Below are 27,916 nucleotides of genomic sequence, written 5' to 3' on the forward strand. Positions count from 1 at the left end.
GTTCGGTATTGAATGAGAGACTAAAGCTTCGGCTATTCCCTGAAAAGATCGAACTGAAATCGGTAAAAGAGGCTAAACGTGTTTGGAAGACTTGAAAGAAAATGACAAGGGAGTGACACACGCATGATCAATCCGCATGGCTACGTAATGGTGAGGAGCAGCTTCTTCAAAGATGTGAAAATCTCCGTTTGGCTATCGCGTTGTTAAACTGCTCCGAGGACCTCTAATGTAATACTGCACATAGTCACTACGTCACGCTCTTATGGTAAAGAGGGTCGATCCCTAGATTCCTTCAGCGACATGAGACAGTTCGGGGAAAGTTTCGCTTGCTGGTGTCCACCGGGTGGACCTCCTTCCTTTGGCAGGGCTGGTCTTTTTCGGCTCCAGAATTTCTCTTTTGAAAATCAATCGAATGTCTCAATAGCACAAAAAAACTCAGCATCAGATTTTCGAGAAGAACAAGTCGACGGCTGGTTTCAAGTCCCACTGCTGAATAATGAAAGCAGTCGTATTTTTCTCAATAATCACATTTTAAATCATTCTTATATTTACGTATCATTGTCAGTAATTAGAAGTACCAGTACGGTTATGTTTTAGTTATTATTTGTTAAAGTTTATTGACAAAGGTTTCACAAACAGCGGCAGAGAGTTAGTCAGTGTCTGCCCGTTGAAGAGGGCGCAGTCATTGACGTACCCCCTCCAGCTCTCTGTCGGTATAACGGGGGGCCGGGGATGGAGTTACACCTTGGCCTCCAGCAGCTCCAGAAACAGTTTGTGCATGGGCACTTTGCCGTCCTGTTTGATGCTGTAGAAGTGCTGCACTGCCTTGGTGGACGTTTGCCGGAGCAGCGGTAGGGTCATGAGCAGCTTGCCGGCCCGGCGCGGGTCCTCCGCGTGCTGACCCGCCTCGTAGTCCTGCAGGGCCTCGTGCAACACGTCCTGGAGCTTCTGCACGGCTTCCACGTCCTCTATATGCATGGAATCTGGAAAAAAGTACAGAACAACGATGAGTGGCTTAAGAAATAAACACAAATTCGGTACAATGCAACATACGTATTGACATGACATTTTGCAACTACTAAAATGTTGGCAATATATAAAGATAAAAGACATGTTACTGTAGTGGTAAAATTCAATTTTTTTTGAAAGAACAATGATGCATTTTATTAATTAAAAATACAGTAAACTTTTTGAAATTTTCAGCATTATTACAGTCTTCGGTGTCACACAATCCTTCAAAAATCATTCCAATTGGCTGATTTGGTGCTCAAGAAATATTTCTTATTGTCAATGCTGAAAACAGTTGTGCTTTTTAATATACAAATAAAATAGTATAGGACTGCAACAAGACAAAATTGCATTTAAATCAGAGGGAGCCCCCTTCAGTTTAAAATGGCATGACACTCCCGGATGCTAGTTCTGTACATGACTTTTTTTTTTAATCCATTTGAGCCTGACGGAAACCTGAGGATGAAGCCCTGGCAAATGGAAAGGGATTAAAAGAATGTGACTCATCCTTTTTTTGCCAGCCCTAAGCTCATTCTCCAGTGATTAAAAGCACACTTGAGTGTTAAACGCTGAGGCTGTCCTCGCCACGTGTTTACAAGCCTCTCTATGGGACTGATGAATGGCACGGGCGACAGAAACAGTGTTTGGAGGAGAGCTGATATGGCACTCGTCTAAGCGAGAGAAACAGAGGCTCGAGTCAGGAAACAATACCTCAGCCTGACTGGCATTGTCTGCCAGAAATGTCAAACAGGCCGCATTTGCATTTGCGCTTGTTAGTACAGCATTCACGCCCGTTCACCGCGACAGACATGCCTCTGAGAGCGCAATTAGTTTCAGGCAGCTACTATCTTTGCTGTTTACTGCTCCAGTGGCTAATATAGTTGCACTTTTCTAGCTAATCCAAGCCTCTTGCAAGTGCTCTGATGGTTTTATCACATCACAGTGGTAAAGAATGTGCTTTGTCTGACTTGCTCTTTATAGACTGTCTCCACCAACAGTATCGACTCGGTTTTCTACTGTGGCGTGTCAATCCGATCCCGCTCCCTCCGGATAAAATGTCCAAATGCACGCTAGCTTTTGGCAAAGATGTCACGATCAATGCATTGCCTCGAATCAATTGATACATACACGTTAAATAATAATTGTATGGTCAAGTATTGATAAAAGCAAGTCCTTGTGAGGTTCCTCTATTAGTAGAGAGCACCGTCTGTCCTTTGGGTTGGCCAGCGGGGCAAACGTCAGGCCGCTTTAGGCGACGCTTCGATAGCCTAACCCTTCGGTGTCTGGAGCCCATCTAGAATTCAGACAGTGAGGTCTCGTCCATCAGTCACATGGGCTTTGGCCATCTGAAAAGTGACCTGTGATCCGACAGAAATCCCTGGCAGGAAAGTGCTTACATGCACCTTTCCACACAAGCTGCTCTATCAATCTCAGCATCGCTGCTGGAGTCGTTCAGGAAAACACACACTTTTTGCGCGCTATTTGTGGCTTAAAAGTGTGTCGCAACATTTAAAATCAAAAAGACTCTTCGCTAGACTTAAATCTGTTATGATTTTCTAGAACAACCCTGGAATTGTGTCAGTAAATGGCTGGATTCAAACTGTGGAGAGGATACGAGAGGTCACTTGACTGACTTTTCTCTTTCGTTTTTATGTCCTTTAAAAAGAAACGCGCACCATGATGAGGTCAACTGCAAAGTACAGCTTTCAAATAAATAGGATAAAAATGTCACTCTGACAACGATTGCTTAAGCAATACTGTGTCTATAGAAGGACTGTGAAATATATCGGCTCTGAGCAGAAATACCCAGCAGCTCGGGGCTTTAGAAAATGGTGGAGTGTATCATTTTTTCACCAGCTGTCTGAAACACTCTGCTCTCCTCCAAAAAAAGAAGTGACAAAATGGCTCACCTTTGAAATCGGACATGATGCATGTCTCTCCTGAGAGAAGAGTGCGGAGAGAAGCCAAAGTCTTGATAAATACGGAGAATGACACCCGAGAAGGTGAGAAAAAGCCAGGACTAAAGATAAGCTTATGCATCAGGCTACACTGTAATTTTATTTTTATTTTTATTTTTTTATTGAAATATGTTTGACAAGAAAATGCCTACTTCAAAAATTCACATGTAAGTCAGTGTGTCTCTCATCGAACAGAGTACAGGAAGTCTCATTGCATATACTTCAGTAAAAATGGCATAAATGTTAACCGAAAACGACATGGGTATGAATAAATCCACCACTCATTGATCACTTTTACCTACTTTTGGCATGCTGACGTGGATGTCAACAAACCGAGATGAACCACTAATCGTCGAATCAATTAAAAAAGAATTTCTCAAAAGAGTCACGCACTCATTCGCTCTCTCAGGGGTGCACTTTGGGCAGAACGGCCCCCGGTGGCTGCGGGCCGGGGCCAAACTAGCGAGCCGTCATCCGCAAGCGAGCAAGAGCAATCTGCTTTTTCATTTTTCAGCATGGCCAGGCCCAGCCGGAGATTGATCGTCACATATGGCCCCAGAAAACAAACTGTCAATACCTTGAGCGCTGGAGAATTTGAACAAATAGCCGCCCTCCCATTCAAGCTGCTCATTGCGTCCCATTTAACAGATTTTATTGACAGTTTCCTTCTTGTAATTAAAAGGAAAACTACTGGCCAGCAACCAAGATAAAGTTCAAAGATGGGGTCAACACAAAGGGAGCCAGAGGGCCATGGTGCGACTGTCGATGGCGGACAACATCAGAGCCTGTTATTGACATGCAGGTGCATAGTGATGGGCTCCTTACTTAAGAGGCATCTGAGCAGAGACTTATGCTAATTCGGACAGGGGCCGCAGGCGTGCTTTTGAAGGATTTCAAAAGGGGTGGGGAGGGGTGGGAACATTGTTTAGTGTTTTGTTGTGTGTGCGCGAGAATAGAGGAAGATAAAACATGCGTGATATTGAGATATCACTCCAACTGTAACTGAATAACTCTACCACTACATATGTTGTTATGATTCCCAAAGGAGGAGATGACATCAAAAGCAGGAGTTTAACTCTTTCCGTGCTCATACATTATCAACAGCCCATTATATTAGGAGGGGTGATGAATAAACAAACACTGCTTTAATTTAGCTGATGACAGGCAATTCAAGTGCACTTGCTTTGAAGAAGCATTTCCCTAAAGGGACAATGAAAGTCTAAAATATAGTATTTAGTAAATCCATAAGGAAGTTTTCTTCATTTTGATATCGGTACTCCTGATAAATTTAGATTTTATAATCCATTATTTTTAATTTACAATTTAAAAGCATGCTCATCACAGAAAATCATTATGTTTATAAATTCTATTTAGAATTTATTTTTGAAGACATTATTTAATCTGGATAAAAATATATATATATTTGTTTGTGATTTGCCTTAATCTGTGATTTTTTTTTTTTTTCATTTTAAATTTGTTAAAAATGTGTTTTTAATGTTTTGTTGCCTTAACAACCCATAAGTTTCATAATTTGAATACATCAAATCAAATGTGACGTCTGTTCTGACTGGAATCTATAGCGTCTGTTCATTTTACCTGAGTTAGCCAGGGCTATAGCTTTCAGAGTGACGAACTCCTCCTTCTCCAGCTTCATGCTCTTGTACTTCTTCACCAGCTGAAGAATAGCATTATTCAGGTCTAGCAGGCCAGCCAGCTTGGATTGGTCCTCATCCATGATGTAGTCTTCAGCGTAGACCAACTTGTCCTCAAAAGACAGCGAGCGGTAGACTACACGCAGGATCAGGATCTCCATCCACGCGCTCTGCAGAAGACTCATCTGGTCCGCCAGCGAGAGTGTGGAAAACCCTGAGAAAGAGTCAGAGAAAGAGCTCTATTAAACTCATAGCTCTATTAAATGCTCAGCCTCAAATCAACATTCAGCGGTGGTATATGATATAAAAGCCCAGTTGATTGTCAGAAGTTTCTGGTTGTGTTAGTGGGAAGAATTGACATTCTGGAGGTGTAATGCAGAGGAAAACTCCAGTGGGAGCGAGCTGAGGCACCTAGCACGAGCCTTGGCTCTCATCTCCTGCTGCGCTGCAGGCCAGGGGGCATCCTGAGGGAGGGTACTCCTTATCTTCCCCAACATGCAGCATGGATCAATTCTTCCCATCACACCAACTGAAAGACTAATTGCTTGCCTCAAACTCCTTCTCCTTCCTCCTCCCCCCACTCTGCACACACACACACATTCCCCTCATTTTCCTGTCTTTTTTTGCTGAAAGTTAAGGAAATTGTAAAGTTCATGTTCATGAATGCCTTTCGAAACTGACTAACATGTGACTTTTGTCTGTCTGTAACAAAAGGAAGTCAACCCTCACGCTCAGTTTGGGGTGTGGGAAATATACTTAATATTGAGGTACCAGGATACACTTGGTACTATGTTTCCTAATACTAAAAGACTATATTCGTATAAAAGATGAATAAATACAATGATTTTCCCCCCTTGATTAATGCACACAATGTTGAGGAATCTTAAATTGAGGTTTAAAGCAATCATTTCTACGTACTGGCTTTGGACTGGGACAGATGACTACAAATTAAATTAATAAAATTACTCCTAAATAAACAAATTATCAAATAAAACAAAAGGCAGTTCAAATAAAGGCAAAAATTGCAAGCAGCCAAAAGCTGATCTAACATAGCATACCCTGCAAAGAGAAAACAATAATACAAAATCTAAATAAACTGTGTGCTTGGGAGCCGTCCATCAGCTCTGAAGGTGAGGGACAGGCACAACAGCACCTGTTGGTGTTGGACCTTTTCATCTCATCTCACTCGCTCTGCTCTTCCAAGAACAGATGAAGCGTCTCTCTTTGCGACAGCAAGGGGGCTAATCTGGGTGGCGGGGGAACATGAGGAAAAAGATGCTCACCAACATCTGTTGTGGAGAGATGCCTTCAGAGGAAGCAAGCAATTTCACTCATTTTTTCTTTTCTTTTTAGAAATCTCTCTCTGTGAGTTAATCACTAATGGCAAGGAGCTCATTAGGTATAGGTTTCGGGCTATTGTTTATACCAACCGCTAATTTATTATCCCAAACTGTTAACATCTCTGATCTCATTAGAGGCAGACTAAGAGCTGGTGAGCAGTTGGTCCCTCTCCTGTCCTGCTGGTGCTAAAGTGCTCAATGCCAGTTGGCAGGGCCATCTTCTACTACTTAATAAAATCATCAAAAGGGATTAAGCCAAGAATTTCTTAAGGGGGTCCAATGTAAGTCCGCTGCATTCTTATAAAGACAGTGGCCTCAATGAAAGGTGGCATGGACTAAAAATAAGATCACACTCCGACTGGCCTCCTGAGAGGTATGTGTAATCCTTTAATATTGCTCAGAATTTGGAAAAAATCCACTGACATAATTTAAAATATATATGTGAATCAGATTTTAGATGGTAAAACTCATTCTAAATAAAAATAAGAAATCATATGCATACTTTCATCTATAAATAATGTGGTACTGAGTGTCTGATTGAATATCTACAAATCCTTTTCATGTATAAATACACAGTAATGTAAGCACAAGTTAGCCATTGGTAGATTCACTTTACGAAAAACAATAAATGCTGTGACGCTTTTGCTCTCACTCATCAACACAGACTCAACCAATGGTGTAAGTTTGGAGTCTGTTTGTCCAACCAATGGAGACGCCAATATAATAATTGTTGCACTTCCGGTTGGTAACACTAGTGGCACAGAAACATTTAAAAGATTATCTTCATCAGTAGAGTTTATCATGAAAAGAAACAAATCACACTGAATAATGGATGACTGAAGACATGTATCAAGACAGATCGAGAGACACAGAGAGAGCGACAGAGGGACAAAGAGAATGAGAGCACGAGGGACAAACAGAGAGACAAAATAAAGGCAGGGGGCGGATGGGGAGGGGGTTGTGGAGCGGAGCGGCAGATGGACGGAGCCCATCGCCTAGAGCTCCCCCTGTGCCACTCCCAGCCCTCCCTCTCAGCCACTGCTGTTAGTAAATAATTAGATTTACACATTCCCCAATCTCCACACATCTCTCCGCAGAATAATTAAAAGCCGGATGATTAGTTTATTGAGTGGAAGGAAGAACTTTTTTTCCCTCTTTATTGAGGTCCATCAATGATTTTATCAGGGGCTCGTGCTTTTACGGTTGTCATGCCAGTGCAGGCATCCAATTTTTCTTATCTCCCTGATTAATACAAATGCTGTTTCAGGACGCATTAATTAACAGATACAAATCTAAGTTCTCATGGCCGGATCGATAGAGAGAAGAAAAGAGCCATCAATGTGAATTTACTGCTGATGACGGAAAAGGTTCTGTATTGACATTTACGCGAGGGCAAACTTTAAAGATGCATTTTCCCCCTTCTTTTCATCTGTTATTTCATTTCACAAAAGAGCTTGGTGGAGACCGTGATTACAGTTCACCTTTGGACGCTTTGCTGCATGAGAAAGAATCCAAAGAGCTGAATTAAAGTGTGTCACTGTCATTTCAGCTGTGGCAAATGTCTACAACCCTTTTCCCAAAGGAATTCCTGTAACAAGAGGAAGCTTATTGACTAAGTACAGAAATCACACTAAACAAGGCACAACAAACTAATGTATATATGTTTGTGTGTGTATATATATTAAACACACACACACACACACACACACAAATTAGACTGCAGTTGTTTATATGTATACACACACACACAAATATTTAACAATATAATAATATATTAAATGCAAATGTAAATAACAAAAATCAATAATTATATATTTATGTGTTATTATATATAATATTTTAAATACAACTTTGAATGGGATTTTTTCAATATTTATAATAGATAATCCTCGAGCATGTATAAAAAACTATATATTTCAGAGTAACTTTTTAAACAGCTTTTTATGTAAATGCATAATCTTATTTTATTTACTTGTTTGTTTATTTCTCAATCAAATGCATTTATTTATTTACAAGCCATGTAACTCTGGATAAGAGACTCTTTTATTTGACAGACACAAAGCAGACTGCCCCATCCCGATGACACACGAGCATTATCTGATCCAGCGTTCAATCTCCAGTAACGTCCTCTCAATTTAACTCTCTTAGCCCGGAGACCAGCTTCAGAGCTCAGACTCCCTCTCTCTTTCCAGCAGCACTGAAGGGGTTTTGCCACTGGCACAATCTCTCTTCTTCTCTTTATCGCTATCTTTTCTCTCAGTAAACTGATGTACTTTGTGCTAGACGGGGGAGGAAAGGCTAAGTATGTGGATCTGTGAAGGTTACACCAGAAGAAGGTATCTGATGGCTGAGGCCTTGTGAAACCTGCAGTGGCTTTTCAGAAGAAATAAGCATTGGAGCAGCGCATAGCACAGGCTGACAGAAAGAGGCTGCGGTGCAGCCATGCGAAGTTAACCCCTGCCGGGCAGGACTGCTCACCACCAGGCCTCACAGCAACCACCGGCCGTCCGTCTGCCAAATCTATTCTGACTGCACGTTTACATACTGAGAGAGCCCACCGAGACAAACACACACACACATATGCGGTCGTTCCTCCTCCTCGTCTTCCTCAAGGCAGACTTCACCTCAGCATCGCTGCATAGCCGTCATATAAACACAGGAGCGCTCAGCTCCTCTGTCTCACTCTAAGCAACACCCCTGCTTATTTTCTCATGGTTGCAGGGTAAATGAACACGCTTGAGCAATGAGAATCAGCGCTATTCTGCGTGCCGACCATGCTGAATGTTTATTTGATGCATCCTTGCTCCCTCCTGAGCTCCTGTGTGAGTATACACTCTATTTGCTTTCACACTTTGTCAAGACGATGATGACACAGTGACTAATCTACTTGCAAAAATAGTGCTGTGGAGAGCGAAGGTGAGACTTAGTAATATTAGAAGTCCAAGTTGTCATATCGCCTCAATGGAACTACATTTGATAATAAAACAACAACAAACTACAACAGATTTCAACGTATTAACATCTCACAGAATCAAGAAAAACAGCACGGTTATGAGAGCGATATTGCTTTTATACTGTTCAGTTCATTAAACTAAAATGAATATTGATTAACTTCCATTTTAAACTTAGAATATTGTCGGTCTGGTCGGAAATGGAATCAAACTGTGTCTCAGACTAAAACATAGTAGTGACCGGCATTTCTATCAGTGTTTTTGAATCATATTAATTTTGTTGATAAAGACTTATTTCATTCCTGATATATTAACTGTGAAACTGCTTAATTTCTTTTTTATGATTTGCCTTTTATTATATTTTGGCCTGTTTTGAACAATGTTTTGATGTAAATGTATATACCATATTTAATTTAGTAATAATGTATAGTTTTCATCCCTAGTTGTTTCATCTCTGTACAACGATATGTTGTACCAATAAACAGAGAAAAAGAAATATTACATACATGCATAAATACATAAAGCAAACATATTTAGTATATTTGATTCACTAAAACAGACCCTTTGTAGCATTAATATCTAAATTAGCCATAAAAATGATATGTTTTTGGAATAAGTTCAGCTGATTGGTGATTACTGTAAGCTTACAGGTAAGCCTGTGGTGAGGCTAATGATGCCAAAGGCCATGGTGAGACAGGAACAACCATCATGCCAGTCTCTGTCTGTCCATTTACTGCCCCAGTGAGGCGCTGAGACGCTTCCCCCTTACCAGCTAAACCGGCCTTCTGCAAAACTCCTCCACCCAAACAAATATTAGCCTACAGAAGTCTTGCACAAATCAAAAACAACATGAAAAGGCAAACAAGAGTGTTTTGTGTGTGTGTAAACAGTCGGGTCTTTAGTCTCCCTTCCCCCCTCAGAGAGGACACAGGGGAAGTGATGACACGAGCCGCATACACACAAACTGCCGCAGCGCTCCTCTTTGCTTTTATCACCGGCCGCCTTTCATCTCCACAAAACAACACCATTCAGAGAGAGAAAGAGAGAGAAATCACACTTTTTAGGAGGGAAAACACATTAACACCGCCATAGCTGTCCACATCCATTTAGCGGCTAAGCAAATATTCACCTGTCAGTGTGAGGCACGCTGCCGTACAGCGTTTACCGTGATCACATGCGCACCGCTACGGTGTTAAACAGCTGCTGGCTTCTGCTCTACCATTCAATAGAGTTAAACAGAATTGAGTGATCTTCCCTCAGGCTTTTCTTTGTGGGAAAAAAATGAATGGTATTTTTTTTTTTTTTTTTTTTGCCATTTATTATTTTGTTTCCGTTCTGTGAGGAATTTTAGAAACTGAAAGCTATCAGCTGAAGGATAATGGTGAAGAAAAGTGAAGCAAAGGTTATCAACTGTGTCGTTAGACTATTAAAACCAACAAATCCTAACGAAATATAACCATGGTTAATGTTCGTAAAGGAAGGCACAAAATGACACTTTTTTCATAAAAAAAATGTCTTAATACAAATCAACGGTTTTATTGTACATGATATATTGCTACATATTAATCCCAAAACTATATTTAAAAAAATCTTTCACTAAAATACTTGCTTCCACTGTCTTCATCTGTAAGTCGCTGTCAAATGTTTCAACTAGCCTGGCTTTCCTTTTCAACTGAAGTCAATCACTCTTATTTTTAAGCCCTTTTTGTTATTGTAATGTCACTTTTGAACTCCTTCCTACATTTTTTTCTTGCTAAATCTTCTGTTTCACTGTTGATTAAATTTCATTTTAAAAAGTGCAATACCACACAACTAAACAAAAATAGATTTTTATTTAAGTTGTCACACTTCCTGCATACAATTTGGACATATCTGTATTGTTTGCTGTTGTTTTGCAGGATTTGCTTCACCCAACGCAGAGGAGAGGCTGCATCGTCACGTTAGCACGGCTTCTTGATTCTAATGCACTTAATTAGCAATCGGCAGACTCTTAATTGCATACATTAAGGCCGATTGGTGGTGGAGATTAATTCTAAATATACCCAGACAGCTGGTTAAGGTAGCATGGATTACTGTTCAGACTGTACTTTTCCACTTAATTGCGTATGGAAACGAGGCAGCAACAGGCACATGTGCCCTGGTGGCGGCCGCGCAGAAGGGCTGCAGTTCCCCGGACTGTAATAAAGCGTCCATGGCTCCACAGATGGAGTGACATTAACCACAGCGCCGAAAAGCCATTTCCAACAATGAAATATCAATATTTACATTTTAATTACACCTTTTTCTTATTTCTCCCCAGAGTCTCTTAAGGTTGGCGAATGTGGAGGTGCCTCTTAAGGGTTTCGGATCGAGATTGATATTAATCTCGGGACTGACGTGGATTAGGAGTTTTTATTGTTTTGAGAAAAGTTACGTTGAACTATCAGATTATTAATGTGGTTAAAAGACTAAATAAACGTGTCTCCTCTTTCCTCTTTCTCATACACTGTAAAAAAACAATTGTGATTTTAATAGTAAAATACTGTAAAAATGCAACTATAAAAACCTGTTAATTGTTTAAAAGTAAATTTCCACACTATACACGATGAATAAATTTTATTACATTTAATGTAATTGTATAGTAAAATACTGTTATTTGGTTTTTTGGAAGTGAAAAAGAAAAAGTAATTGTATAATTCACCATGATGGGGTTTAGTGTTTGTGTGAATGACACTGTGCACTTTCTATTGGCTATATATAAATTAGTATATCTCTTCTCAGCTTACAGAAGAGCTGTTTGTGATGAGCTTTGATCCATCATGTGACTTTCTCATCCTGTTTTTGGTGGTTATCAGTATTACAATGGTTCAAAACAGATATTAGAACTTCAGTATGCTGGTTTATTAATATTACATCAGTTAATAAAATACGGTATTTTATGGTGAATTTAAGTTAGGTCTGTAAAACCTAAAATGTTGCTACCATGTTCCAGATTTTTTTTTACTCATCCTGTAGTTCTTGTTTTTTTTATGCTGATGTTTGCAGAAACCACAGCAGGTTTGTCTTATTGCTATTAGAAGGTATTAGTGTAGTTTGCACAGAGCTCTCCCCCTCACTCCTATGCCAGTCGGACGTCTTTGATGTGCACCTCCCCCCACGGGGGTCAGAGCATCTCCCGCTGGCAGGGACCAACAAACGCAACTGTCATCGTTCCATTAGGCCCAAAAGGATGTGTTAGGAAAGGCCATGAGGGCTTAAGTCTGAGCCTCAGACGCCCCCTTAGTTTGCCACAGCATATAGTCAGGAGCGTGAGAGAGTGTGTGTGTCTATGTGTGTGTGTCTATGTGCACACATTGGAGGGGTGCAGGGCAAATACTTATACGGATTCATTTGTTTTCCCATGCTGATCGATAAAACCCCTTACGAGGCTGTATTGACAAACCCTATCTCATCTGGATGTCGTGGAAAAAAAATAACACAAGAAAAAAATCTTTGATGATGCATTCTTCTCTAAAACATGGAATAACTGTGTTTGCCGCAGCATATTATTTATATGCTTATCATTGGAGATTACATTTTGGGTAAAAAACATCCAGATCTCTCCGATAGAGGCCTGACTGCATGGATTAATTTCATATTGGAGGATTAGCGTCTCTCTCAAACATGATCCGGCCAGACAAACAGAAGCAGAGGAATGCCCTGCATTTCCACAAACAGTCAATGATACACACAGACAGACAGGGAGTCTCGCGCTTAAAGCGCACCTTAATGCTTCCGAGACAAGACATTACCCCATTCCACGGCAATGAGCACCTTTTAATTTCTGCAAAAGCCACGGCTGAAAATCTTAATTAATTGTTCCATACTGCTTCAGGGTCATTATGCAATGTAATAAAGGCCGTGTAATTATGAAATTTTACAGCCATTACTGAGGCTGATAGCTCGTATTTCATCATCAGGCGGGCCGATGGCTTTCCAGGCACACGGCTCCAAGTGATGGACTGCACACAGATCTATCAGGCCCAAACAATAAGCTGGCCAGGCTGGCGTAATAGCTACCCACAGATGAAGCAACAGATAAAGATAAACTATAAATCCGTAGCACAAACCCAAATGCTGTTTAGCGGCCGGCGTGAGCGAGCATTGAAGCCACGGTTTGATTACGCAATTGGAAATAAGGCAGTGATGCGTGTGAAGGAAGTAGCCGGGTGTTGGGAATCTGTAAATGTGCGTTTGATTGGTGAGGGAGTGAGGTAGGATGCCGGTGTATGCATTTTTTTTTTTTACCCCATTGATTCTCATTGTGAATAAATTAATTCATATGGGTTTCAAACTATAAGATGATGAATAAATGTCAGAATTTTTGTGTGAAATTGTCCCTTTAACACACATGCACACACACACACACAAATTAAAATAGAGCGAAGGACGTGAGAGAACCTGCACTTTAAAGGATAGCTATTTTAGAACAGAGAGAATAATATAATGCATGAAAGCATCGATCATGATAAACACAAGGGCTTATTTGAGAAGGGCCACATTTTATGTGCAAAATATGCAGGGAGGAAAGAATGAGGCGAAAAGGAATATGCTGATGCCAGTTTGCAAGACACAATGGCTCTTCGGCTTTGGAAGTACAGAAGAGGTTCTGTGGAGGGAAACTCTCTATACCTGAGGGACTGCAACAAAAGCGGCAGAGAAGGAAATTCAGAGAAGGGGAAAAAAAGGAAGGGAGAACATTTTGGACACACTGAAGGTAGCAGCAGACATTTAAATGTGAATTTTCATTCAAATATGAAATATGGTGATGAGGAGGAGGAGGAGGAGGAGGACACTCAGATGTTGAGACATCCAAGAGAGTACTGTATTTGAAGCAGTACTGCTTTTTAATCTCTTTGAATATGGACTAGCTAAAAACTTATTCAGGATCAACACATGAGTCAATGACAAATAAGTGACCACAATAAAAAAAAATAGGAAAAATCTTATATAAATGATTAAAAACACATTAAAATGTTGTATCATATATATTATCTTCGTATTATCAATTTTCTTATAATTTTGTATTCTTTTTAATAATGTTGAATTTCATACTAAAATTCAATATTAAAAAAGATGTATACATTAAAAGAGTTAGGTTCAAATGATTGTGTTTATGTTCATACATTTGGACAAATAACTACAAAAGAAATTAAATTAGTGTCATGTTATTGACCCACATGTACTCTGAGTATCCTTTCTAATGCCGGTTCAGGTTTTCTGTAAATCTGCATTACGTGAAGCTCTGCTGATCTGTTCTGCTTTGCACTGTGTGAAGAAGACACTTTCTCTGTTTCAAACATACCCAATCACTTTATTCATAAGCAACACACTGGGCACGACCATATACTGGCCACGTTGCCTTGCCACCACATTAATAATAATTTACATCATGATTAGGCTGGTGTACAGGATCGAGGCAATATGTTGCACATCTTCAAAAGCCTCAGTTTAACTCCCAGCCTCGTTCCGATGTGTAGATTTGAGGGTATAATTCCTCAGAGCCAACCAACAGCTCAAATCCAATCCCATTTTCCTGCCTGCTTACTCTCTGATAGAGATGAGGCCCCCCTGAACTGATCGTTTGGGGTGGGTTTTCAGAGGAGTGCTGTTTCGAGCCTGTCTGTGAACTTTGCATGAACCTCTAGACTAAAAAACTAAATACAAAGAAAAAAAATCATAATATGATGACAGGGCTGTTCTTCCTCCCAGCATATTTGCTACTGGAGATGGGAGGATTGAAATAGAGTTTGGTTTGTATAATTACGTCCATCTATCTTTATATTCCACTAGCATATCACAAATTGAAAATACTAAAAATTGACTGTTCATTCTGATGGTTAATGATTGGCGTAGACACGGCGATGATTTATTGGTTACTTACTGATGTGACACATTTGCATCTTATTAGATGGAGATTACTAGGAGGCCCTTTCAGATTGCAGGACGCGGCCCTTCACAAACCGCCTGATGGATTGATTTGATTTGCAAATGTAATCAAACTAATAAGAGGGAAAAATGAGCAATAATGCCTTGTTTTTTCAACGGGCAATCACACAGGGCCGCCCCCCGCTGGCTGAGGGGCAGACACAGGGCCTGATGGGTTGGTAAGAATGCAGCGCTGGTGAGAGGCCAGAAGGTTACTGTCACACCTATTCAGCTCTCTTACAGCCTTTATAAAGCAAATGTGTCCTTTATAAAGACTGACACACAAGAGCACAGATAAACAAGGGCATAATGCAGAGCTTTGCATTTGTTTTCACATGACAAAGCATGATGCAAATCTGGCTTCTGTCAGGTGCATTTCCAACAGGCTGAGACAGGCGTGTTTACATGTGAGGTGTGGTGGAGGCTGGACGATCGCTCTATGATTCTATGAGGCACAGTCAATTCGCAAAAAGAAGGGAAAAAAAGAGAGAACATCTATATTAATTTCAAGGAGGAAATCGATGCTTAAATATGGTGAGCAATAATCACATGAATACATCCATCATGTGTTCCTAACATAATCAATTCCTGAATTTAAAATATATTAAAATTATATATATATATAATTATATATATGGATCTAATATATATATATATATATATATATATATATATATATATATATATATATATTAGATCCATATATATTTCACATGGCCATAAACAAAATGTAATTTTTGCTAAACTTTAAAACAGTGCTATTTTTCTGGGTTCTAATTTTATGGTTTCAATAAATATTAATAAACAAAAGCATTTATAGTTAACTGATTTTAGAAAAAAAAAAACACATTTATTATATTTTTTTCTTTCTTTTTTCCATAAATACTGTGTTGTGTATTTACATTTTTCTGCAAAATAAATCCGGTAAATAATTATTCAAGTAAATATAAATATTAAGTAATAGTAAATATTCCTTTAAAAATAATGTTATAAAAATAATTTTAGTAGTAGTATCATTACATAAAGTAATATTTCTGTCACTGTTTCAGGTTAAAACAGTTCGTTTTTATATATATATATATATATATATATATATATATATATATATATATATATATATATATATATATATATATATATATATATATATATATATATATATATATATATATACTTTATACTTAAAAAAAATGCTATTTAATAGTGTATAAATAATTTGGGAAATAATTAAATAAATAAAATCAAATTTAAGAAAAAAAAAACAGACTTCATAGGGCCCTATGTTGTATTTACCAGGATCTTTTCACAATCAAACACTGTACTCAGACTAATCAGACAAAGGTTAAGATGACAAAAACACACACCAAAAAGCTGGAGTGAGAGACCAGTGTACAGAAAAAGAGACACAATCCACATACTGACATGCACAAAAAGAACAAATCCGAGTGTAATGGGGTAAAAGTCGAGTAAGGCACCATTCTTACACCGAGTCCATAATGTCAGAACGTAACACAGACTGTAGGCAGCACATCAGTATGAAGTTATTACTGTTCTGTGGTTAATTTCAAAGTAGACTGTGAGCTGACACGGCCTTCCCCTTAACGGTACACCACAAACAAAACCTTGAGAAGAAAACGGCTCATTTCCACCAACTACCATCCTGTTTTATCTATAATACCCAACTTACAGATTTATATCACTTGAAAATAATAATAAGAGACGGAGTTGAAGAGAGGTTATGTGATCATGACCTTTGAACTACGCTAAAACAGCAATATAAAACGCACAATCTCTCTGACACACATTTCTCCAATCTTTGCTCTGTCTGTACAGCCCTTTTCTCTGAGTGTCAGACTTAATTTAGTGTGTCTCACTTTGCTGAATGTATCAGGAGTGAAACCCCTGCTAAAAGTGAAAATTTGATTTGCTAAAAGGAGCTTAGGGCATCTATTAATCAATATTTGCAGTGTGTCAGTCTGAGGGCGGTGACAGACAAGGCCTCATTTAGAGATTGGATGTAGTGGGGATATCGGGTGGGGGTTGGGGTGTCACGAATGGGTTTTCTCCTCTCATCCAGGGCAGGGAAGAGGAGGAGGGTCCCAAAAATCACATCTGGGAAAGCACTGGCAGGCACGCACATCAGCGAGGAGGAATAAGCGGGCTTACTCCAGTTTGCAGATAATTATGTTTACATATGATTAGCTCTTCCTCCAGTGGGTTCACGAGCTTAATGAGACTAAACTAGCAAGCATGTTCAGTCAAAATGAGAAAGAGGGAGGGACTAAACAGATAAAAAAAAAGGCAGAAATTGACACAACATGCATTTTCATGAAACATCTAGTGACTTTTGAATCTATAGTGCCACAGCATAAGTTGTGAGTTGTGAGCTAGCAGTATCAATTGAATGTGATGATATAGATCATGACCACATACTGTGGAATGATGTCAAATCAGAGTGTCTTTCTATTATTTTACTGGTTGCACTCAAAAAAAAAAGAAAAGAAGAAAGAAAGGAAGAGAGAGCATGACTAGTGTAGTGTGATACATTAACAAATGACTCAGTTCTTTTAATGATTCAAACACACATACACACACACAAACTTGGTTTTAAGCTATTAGACAGAATCAGATTTATGTTTGTTTTAAATAATAAAAAATGAAACGTTATCTTTGACTTTGTGGTAGCTGACTGGCTCTCATAAAGTAGCATTTTTGTGCCACAAAAACAAGTTGATGTAATATAATTTTTAAAATGCACCTTTAAACATTTGTGAAACTTGAATCACTATAATTCTATTTTAAAGCATTAAACCCTGAATTGAAAGATTTATAATATTAATATACAAATATAAATTATATTTGAAAAATGTTTAAATATATAAATATATATATTTCTCTATTTGGTACCATTTATTGTTTTATCATTCATATTTATTTTAAAATAATTTCATAATTTATTGCTTTATTATTATACAAATTATATATTATATTATATTATATTATATTATATTATATTATATTATATTATATTATATTATATTATATTATATTATATTATATTATATTATATTATATTATACACATGGTCATATATACATACAGGCCTAAGGAAACATAAAACATAATAGGCCTAAATAAAACAGGAAACACTGGTGTGAAATGTGCATTATTCCAGCACTGTATTACAATGCCAAGAGTGACTGTAAGACCTTTATCTCCATTGTGTTTTCCCATCCTGAAGATTAGGGGCTGGGAAAGGGCTCATGGAGAAAGCAAACCTATGCTTTAGATAAATCCCTTGCTCAGCTCCTGATTAAGACATCTCACCAGCTGCCCGACAGCCTGAGACAGGGCGCGAGTTAAATAAAATAAAAAAGCATAAAAACTAAAAAACACACGTGTTGCATTGACGATGCAGCCTGCAGGCAGTTGTGCACACTTTGCCAGGGTAACTTTAATTGCTATTGTTCGTTTCCAGAACAGGCCACTAAGCCTGTACACACAGGTCAGCCAATAATGATGACACCTCAATCACGTCTGCAGATTGCACTGAGTAAGCGCATCCTGCTTTTTTTTTTCTCCTAACAAGGTTTCTGGGCGAATATGCTAATCCCACGGCGCGTCTGTCCGACGAGCACGTAATCGTCTTATTATGCCCCGAGAAACCTCGCTGCGATATTTGAGTAGGAGTCGGGCTTCCACGACTCTCTCCTTCTCTTGAACCTATTACGAATGCACTGGCCCTGACAATTGAAGGAGCGAGAGAGAGGCCTGGTCGAGGGAGAGAGGGACAGGAAGGTTTGAGAGCGAGAGCGGGAAAAAAAGATGGAGCTGGGGGGAGGCAGAGGAATGAAGTGGAGTGTGGCAGTACCTCAGTATCTACATAAAAGAGATTAGAGTCGACAAGGTTCCATTTTACTGCTCAATCATATTGTGTTAGCACGCGCTTATCCGCGTGCCAGTGAAAATTGAAAGGGAAATAAAGAAAGAGAGAAAGTCCCTGAGATAGGACCAAGAATGGGAGAAGCCCGAGCAATTTCAGCCTGCATAAAGGGCCTGTAATAGTGATGGTCCTGTCATGTTAAAAAGCCAGTGCCGGTCCATGTGCTGGCCATTCTTGAAGCCCGCTCGTCAAGTCAAGTGCGACCGGCCACCATTGTGCACCACTGTGTTACGATAAGGCATGTCACAACCATATGACAGCACGTTTTCATTTATTTTTATAGCTTCTAGCTGGCATGAGGTGACTAATTCTATTTACAGATTTTTTTTTTTTTTTTTGCTCCCACCCTTTTCCACTACAAACAGTTCTCTTTCAAATGCTAGAATAAAACTATTTCCCTAACCCAGCAAGTTTTGTTTAATTGCTCCTCTAATTCTATTCACAAGTTTTTTTACTTTTATTTAATTTTTTCTTTCCATCTTTTTTCTTTTCCACTCTTACTGCACAGCTTAAATCCTAAAACGAATAATTGTGTCAATACAGCACAATTTTTATTTTATTTTTTTACTAATTCTATTCCCTTTTTTTTTCTCTGATGACTCTTCAGATTTTTTCTTTGGTGCTTCAAAAATTCTCTTTCCTCACACCCACACAGCTTAAATGTTAAAATAATTACAGCCTTAATACAGGGCATTTTGTGGTTTTTCATTCTCTCTCTAATTCTATTTCCAGGTTGTTGTTTGTTTTTTTTGTTTTTTTTTTGCTTTTCGTGCCTTTCTCTCTAACAAAAATTGTCTTTCCTCTCCCCTGCCCAGCTTTTAATAAGCTTTCCTCAATACAGGATATTTTGTGAGTTTTTATGCTTTCTCTAATTCTCTTAACACAGCTTTTTTGCCTTTATTTAAAAAAGTCTTTCATTTCTGTCTTTTTCCACTACAAACTTCAATATAATGTCATATTTCCAATACAAATGCTAAAAAAAAATTACAGCCTCAATACACCTTTAATTCTAATTTACAGATTTTATTTTTTTCTTCAGATCTTTTTTCAGCTATTGCGTTTATTTACAGAGGTATTTTGTTCCTGCCGAAAAACAGTAAATGTAATTTCATATTTCAAAATTACACTCTAAATACATCACATTTTCACTTGTTTTTAGTCCTCCTGGCTGGCATGAGGGGACTCCAATTCTATTTACAGATAAAAGTACAGTTTTCTTTTTATTCCACTACAGACGTTTGCTCTTTCCTCTCCTCCCCTGCAGCTTAAATGCTCAAATAAAATTACAGCTGGAATACTTTAATCCCACAAATGAGATTCCTCGCCCTAATCCACATTATGTCATTTTCTGCTTTTTTTTTTTTTTTTTCTCTACCCTCGTATTGAGTTAATATCACTTTCCAAATCCTTGCATCTCCCATAATGCCAGGCTTACAGGAATGGGCGACGCCAGGGTTTTGTTCAGGCACCCTTTCTCACAGTGTGTTTGTAAACCATATCAAATGTTTTCACGGCCTATACGAGCATGTAAATGATCAGAGGAGGGAGAAGGTGCGAAGCCTCTGCGCATTAAAAAAGCAATCAGAAAGGAGCAGCCGTGTCTGCGCCGCCGGCGGAGGGAGCTACCGCCGAGGCGTCTTTAACTCCATTCCGCAAAACACAGACTGCTTCATTATCCGCCAGCTCTCTGCAGCGGCAGCTCCAGTAATACTGAGTGATGTTTAAATTAGTTTACAATTTGCCTGCTCCTCGCCTAGGACAGATCGTAAGCGAAGGCGCTCAGAAATGTCAGCGGCGCTCCTAACCACCGTAACAAATTGTTGCCCATACGCTGCACACCTAATGACTTCAAATTAGCTTCTGTGCGAGAGGCTGACAGTTTGTTACGTCTGTTAGCAACATAGCCGCCGTATCATGAGCCATAAATTGGTTTGGACTCTCGGGGAGAATGGAGGCCTTCATCAATTTGATTAAAAAAAATTACTGTACCATAGAAACCGCAGAGACAAACCAGTTGGGAAAGAGAGAAATGCGCACATGGAGCTGTGGCGGAGCGGTTAGGGGAGGTTAACAGCAGGCCATTTACAGAGCCCTTTGTCATTGTGTGTCTTTCTGATTGTGTGAGGTTAAGGGGAAAAAAATATCACTTTCAGGGGCAAAAAATGTCTTGAGTTAGAGGAGAACTTTATACTGAATCTCACACTTTTCTTTGGAAATGTTCATCGGGATACAGTGGCAATTGGAGCGCGAGGTGCAGGAGGAGATGAGAGCCACAGGAATACCTGCTCCGGAGATGAGGGGGCTCCTTCCTCTTCAAACAAGACACAGAATTGCCTGCCGAGGTCTAATCATACAATCATCTCTCTTCTGCTGAGCAATCATTCATAGAATGTGAACTCTGACGCCAATCGAGAGACTCCTCAGTTTGCTTTCCGAGCAGACATGAACTAACATATGAACACTGTACAGAAAGAAAAGCTATGGATGTGCAAATGTATACAAGGAGAGAAGCAGAAGTTTGTATACAGCCTGAGACGTAAAAGATACTACTTAGCTTTGAAAAATAAATGACTGGAAAGTAATTATGTTACTGTGCTATGAAACACTGAAGGGCTAAAATGATTACTATTTTTTTTCTAGTAATGCTGGCCAATAATAAGTGAATTGTGTAACTGAACGAATATTTTCCACCACAACTTGGATATTACTATTTTTTTTTATTATAAACGTGTCAAGACAAATGGATTATTTCAACACTGATAACTTAGCATAAACTTTTTTTAATAATAAAACTTTCTAGTTCTGAATAATGGCCAGTACATTCCACCATACTATACTAACTATAGTATATTATAAAATACCATTAATGTAGTACATATATATACTTCCATTATATACATATAAATACCATTATATACATATAAATACCATTAATGTATATAAAATATATACTTCCCTTCAAGAGTTTGAGATTGAACTTTTTTATGTTTTTAAAAATAAGTAGTTTATAATTACCAATGGTGCATTTATTTGAGAAAAAACAGTAATACTTTAAAATATATTTAGTTTTTACAGTAACTCATCTTTTTTTTTATTATTGTAATATGGTTTACAATGTAATTCATACTTGTGATGTAAATGATCAAAAGCCAGTTTCCCAGTTTTTAGTGTTACAAGATTGTTCATAAATCTTTTTCTTCAAATTTTTCAGGAATTCTTAATAAATATAATGTTGAGAATAACAGTATTTGTTTGAAATAGCTTTTTTTTTGTAACATTATAAATGGTTTACCATCACATTCAATCAATTCAATGCATCTTTACTGTAGTATCGGTTTCTTAAAAAATATATATTCTACATAAAAAAAAAAAAAACGTATTGATCCGAACGATTAAACTATAATATAATATAAGCATCATACAATGCTACACTACAGTATGCAGTCTGCTATACTATACTATGTACACAAATGTGCCACATTCCAGAAGCTCCAGCGGTGTGGCTTCCTGCACACAGGGAAAATCCCATTAAATCCACAGGGCAAGTCTGGGTCAATCTGGCATGGAGCAGCAGAAATAACCTCTTAATCCTGCATCTCGTGCCTGGCAGGAAATTGGCACTCTGATGAGCTTTAAGCCCATTTTATGGCTTGTGTGGCACTATTGCCCGGGGCCAGTATTAGCACAGTCATATCTACAGCACAAGGCCAACTACTACACAACTTCCTGTGCAGCAAATAAAGGTGTTAACATGTTTTGGTTAAAAGAGTGGTTTCTTCTCTTTAGTGAAAGTGGATGAATGAATCTCATAAAAGAACCTGCGCATGTTCACATGCTGTGAAACTATTACTATGTCTCCTTCGTTAAGTAACCACTCTTACTATTGTCTGATTTGAGAGCTTTCTTTCTCTTTACCTCATTTTTGCTCTCATAGTCAGTCACCTATGGGAAGCTCTTTTCAAACACTGAGGGCTGAAGTGGGCAGCCACTGTCTGTGACCAGGGCCGTCTCAGATTAAATGCAAAAGAAGGGCTTTGTTAAGAAGATTACTGGAAACTCCTCATTCTGTCTTGTGGAGATGGGCAATAAGCAGCATTAGAGAGAGAGGAGGGGGGACACTTGTCTCAATCATGGTCAGCCATTCCATTATCGTTCATGGCTAATGTCAGGAATCCTTTCAACAAGGCTGCTGTTTGGCCGAAACAGCAGGAGAAAATGCCCCCCCCCCCCCGACTCCTGCAGTCATTGCGCTAAACTAAAGAAGGATCTGAGCTAAAACTAAACAAATTGATCCTTGTCTGCTGTCACAGAGGGAGGAAAAATGCTGACCTAAGGAACGTGTCAGTGGTGGCCTGGGTGATGGCAAATACCCTTGATTGACAAGGCACAGCTTTGTTTAGAGTTCAGGAGAGTGTTTTGCACTTGCTGAGAACAGCAATTACTCAGACACACTTTACAGTTTTTGTTCAGAATTTGCACATACAGTGAAGCACAGACGTCTGAGACTCTGCTGAAATTATAGAATTAAAAATGTCATTTAAACCTAAAAATAAATCAAACGCTTTAGGATACTTTAACATGTAAAACAATCAAACGTTATGATAAAATATTATATATAAAATAGAAAAATATTGTATAATAAATACTTTATGTATTTTATATTTCTACAAATGCAGACAGAAAAATAAATAAGAGCAATAAAATAAAGTAAAAACATTTGTGATACCGATCATTAAAAAAAAAAAAAAAATAAATAAATAAAAATAAAAGCACAAAATCATGCTGGATAAAATGAATGGCAAACAACTTATTAAAAATTTACAAATTTTAAATTAATTTTCATATTTTATTTAAACTGTAACATGCTATAATTATAATTTGTAATAAAAATATATTTTTATTATTACTTTTTTTTTTATTAGAAGTTAATAGTAGCATTCTCAGACTTGCGGGCACCACTTTCTATGAGGTTGCTTTTTTATTTTTTATAAATGTTCCATCATTTAAAAATATCCATCAGATATATAATATCCAATTTGACTTTTTAAACCTGTATAAAACATCTGTTTTGTGATTTTTCATCTAGACTGAATGTGTTACCCCCAGACCATTCAATCCATGCTTCCCACTGTGAGTTTCCCTGTAGTTGTGTGTAATTTCTATCTCTGGTCATGTCCTACCTGGGATATGCTTGGCCCAGCCAATGTTGACCACCAGTTCCCTGTCTGCCAGGTCGCAGAGCGTGGTCAGGGCTTTGATGTCGCTGTCGGGCACGGTGGGGTCAGGCATGGCGTAGATCTTCTCAGGCTCCGCCACCAGCAAGTGAGACACAATCTTGTTATCTGCAAGGCAGCCAAAGGGGACTGTATTTGAACACCGAGGGGAGAACAAAGAAACAGATTGGGATTATACCAGCAAGGTCATATAGTGTTTGGTTCAGTAGCAAAGAAAGCAATCAGATAACATGAAATATTGGCAGAGTTGTTTTCTCTGGGCGGAAAGATGGTGTTTGTAGTGCTGAAAATGCTGTTTTTGGCGTAAGAATGAAAGCCCGGTGCTTTTTATAATCTAAAATTCAGAGCTTTTTTGGTTATTGTTTATTGGTTAAGAGACAGTTTGATGGTGCAGAGCAGTGGTTCTTCACAAGTTTTGCTTTAAGAGAAAATAAAATAAATACATAAAAATTACATATTATTTGTAATAATGGAATTTTATGCTGGCCAGATAAAATTAATCCAAAATAATGGAGTTTGAATGATTGGTGAAAATAAAATAAAATAAAATAAAATAAAAAAATTGAGAACCACTGCTGCTTTTTTAATTTACATCCTTCTGATGGTTTTCTCATTGTGGATTATGCTGTGAATTGCGCATATAAAGATTTTTGTTTGCGGTATTCTGTCAATCTAATGAGAGAAAGGACACACATTTCAGATTGGATTGCGTTGGTGAGGGAGATTGGAATAGGTAATTAGCGACACCCTTACAGTTAAATGAATTCATTTGCGGTTTAATCATCTATGTCAATGCAATATGATAGACAGACAGAAGCCAAATACAGCACTGCAATTTCTGTGTGCTTGTCTGTGTGTTTGCAAGGCCCAGACTAATCACTTTGAGCCCAGTGCATCTGTGTTTGAGGTCTGGGGACAAAACGGATCACTAAATTAAAAAGCATTAACTTCTGGTGTGTGTGTGTGTGTGTGTTGGAGGATGGTAAGAAATGGATCAATCAGCCCAGCCCTGCTACTCCAGGGAGTGGGGGAGCCTGTAAGTGCTATCTCTAGGTAAATCTTATTTAATGTTTCCCTAATTAGAATCAATGCAACCCAATTTCCAAACCCCATGCCTTTGTTATGTGCAAATAATCAATCAGGTAGGCTGGGACCATGTTTACTTCTCACTGTTTGTGAAAATAGAGAAAGAGATAGAAAGGAATGAGAGAAAAGATACAGAGAGCTCAGATAAAAGGCTCTATTAATGGGACACTGGACTAAAATACGAAAACCCTTTACAAAACGTAAACATTTGTCTGTACGCCCATGCAAGGGTGGACATATTCTAGATTACTGATTGATAAAAAGACATCAGTAGGGATTCATGTTGGATAAAAGATATTTAAATCCAAAACGGAATTCCGACCAAATATTCCCTATAAGTAAAGTCTCAATCAGCTATTTCATATGTCAATATATATCAAATCAGCATAACAATGGTGGTATAAATGCAGATTCTTTAGCTCACAAAATATGCACATAAAAAAAATGCAATGCAAATTCTAGAGTTAACAAACTCAAATTAAAAATCTGACTGGCTCTTTTAACTTAAAAGTGGGAAGGGTGCCATATTGAGTGCTTTGTCCGGTTCATTTTCCAATGAGTGGTCCACTGCCTCCCCCTTATACTGTCTCCCAAAGTCCCCATCTTGCTAGCATACAATAGCAGAGAAAAAAACGAAGTAATGAGAGTGGATGGGAGCTGGACATAGAGAATAAGGTTTAAAATAAGTTGCTTTGGGTGGCTGGAAATAAGCCTGAACCTGGAAGGAGGGATCAGTAGGATTAGGCAGAAGGTTATTCAGAGCACTGTATTCCTAAAATGATTTCTGCCACTGTAATAATTAAGATTATTTCCACTGCTATAATGCATAAAAGCATATTGTATTCCAGGAGAATATGCTACCATTAAGTAAAAAGGCTTTAGGGACAAATCTGTTAAGCGCTGCCGTGCTGTCTCTTTGCAGAGCAGTCTGACAGCGCGGAAGCTCCGGTATTGTGGGTTTGATGTCTTTGCCAGATTGGATTTAATCCGGATTAGACCCCTCTCTCCCTCTCGCGCTCGTCGCTCTCCCCTAACACACACACATGCACAAACATCTTTGTCGATTGGCTCTGTCATATACTACATCTCTGTCTTTCTTGTTTTGTGTCCAATTTCCTGGTGCATTGGAAAGAAGGTTGGTCACTGTAAGGTGACATTGAGAAATCAGTGAAAGATTCTGTGTTTTATCTTTTTGGGGTTTGACAGATGCAAAAACCGCAAACTTGAAGGGATATTTCACCCAAAACAGAAAACTGTAATCATTTACTCAACCTTGTGTCGTTGTGTCTGTATGACTTTTTGTCAAACACAAAATAGAACATTTGAACAAATGGTTTAACTGTTTTTCAAACGACTCTCGTTCTTCTGCAGAGCACAAAATTTAAGAATTCCTTTCAGTATTTTTTTTTAACCAATTTGGACCCTGTTAACTTTCATTGTATGGCCCAAAAATACTACATTTACAAAATTCTTTGAATTATGAAGAGGAAGGTAAGTCATGTTTGGAATGACATAAGGATGAGGAAAATATAACAGATTTTTTTTTTTTTTTTTTTTTTTTTGTATGAAACCTACAATTGATTTTTTTTTAAAGCAACGTTTGTACCTGTTTTATTTTTACATTTACGTGTTGTTTAAAAAGTGCATGTATTTGTATGAGAAAAACATTCTCGAGGATTAGAAAATCTAAGAAAAAAGACATTAAATGAATGCAATGTTCTTACATGGCTTTTTGGGTGGCAGAGCCAGTTGAGGGTTCAAATATGGGCTGTTTTCTGCATCTATCCGACGTTTGTACTTCTGTCTTCCACCACGCACGCGATCCAGTCGAACGCCTGATAAAAAAGCAGAGACAAGAAAAAACAAAAACAGCATTTACTTTCCGCACATCATTCTAGCCTCTTCAATAAAGCAGTCAGATAACCTGCGCTGTCACTTTAAAAGCACTGCGAGGGGAGTGGGCCGCTGTGAGCTGCACGGCAGCTGTCAGTGGCCATTTCAGGGATGTGGACAGGAGATGACCAGCTGCTGACAGACAGGGGCACACTCGCTCTCTCCATGTGACATCCGGACACGCACCTGCCCATCTCCCGCTTGTGGCGCGTGTGCATCTTTGAGCACTCAGTTCACAGAAAAATAACAGGTAAACAGCAGACAGCCATTTGTGTTTGCGTTAACACACATCCTCATAAGTGTTGGTGAGAACAATTATAGGAAATAGCGAAGAAGTGTTCAAGTACTAAAGTACTCGCGTGAAGCACCTCACGGTGTCTTTAAAAGGCATCCCATTCTCCTTCATCATTCAAAGCTCCCATCAATACCCCCACCCCCCAAAGAGTGCAAATAAAGTGTGATGGTTAGCTAATATATTGAGGCGCGAGGGTTGTGAAAACATTCTGAATCCATCCATCGCAACCTGCGATTCTGATGAGTGCAAAGCCTTAAAGACCTGTCCCTGCTTTTAATTAATTGACATACAAAAGAGCCTTAATTTAATTATGCAAACCTCTCCAGGAGATGGGCGGTTTCCGTGGAAACCACTTAAAGGTGGCCCAGGAGCCGTTTCATGTTGCATGCTGGAGAGGAACGGAATGGACATGAAGGCCCAGTGGACCGGCCCTCGTTTCACAATTAAAACACTGGAATTCTCGTTTATTTGAATGGCGCTCAATCGCCACCTCCGCTGGGCTTTCAGGGCCTGACACTATCTGAATAATTTAACAATGAGATGCACCTTTCTCATATTGAACAGAGCTGACTGAAATTTTGAAGTGCTGCTTATGGGTTTTACCTGATTA

General features: G+C 38.7%; 1 protein-coding gene across 2 annotated transcripts; it reads right to left on the reverse strand.

Annotated features, from left to right (window-relative positions):
* Positions 1-105: 105 nt before the first annotated feature.
* Positions 106-27,406, reverse strand: LOC113117569 (estrogen-related receptor gamma-like). Of its 2 annotated transcripts, none has more exons than XM_026286335.1 (4): positions 26,843-27,406; positions 23,979-24,140; positions 4,563-4,832; positions 106-983 (listed from the first exon to the last, which is right to left on the reverse strand). In XM_026286335.1, the coding sequence occupies exons 1-4, from the start codon at positions 26,991-26,993 to the stop codon at positions 739-741; spliced, it is 828 nt and encodes a 275-aa protein (XP_026142120.1). In that variant the 5' UTR covers positions 26,994-27,406; the 3' UTR covers positions 106-738. The 2 variants fall into 2 exon arrangements, with proteins under 2 accessions (XP_026142120.1, XP_026142119.1); XM_026286334.1 differs by having other exon boundaries at positions 23,979-24,161.
* Positions 27,407-27,916: the final 510 nt, after the last annotated feature.

Source organism: Carassius auratus, chromosome 17 (assembly GCF_003368295.1).
Source record: "Carassius auratus strain Wakin chromosome 17, ASM336829v1, whole genome shotgun sequence".
Lineage (NCBI taxonomy): Eukaryota > Metazoa > Chordata > Actinopteri > Cypriniformes > Cyprinidae > Carassius > Carassius auratus.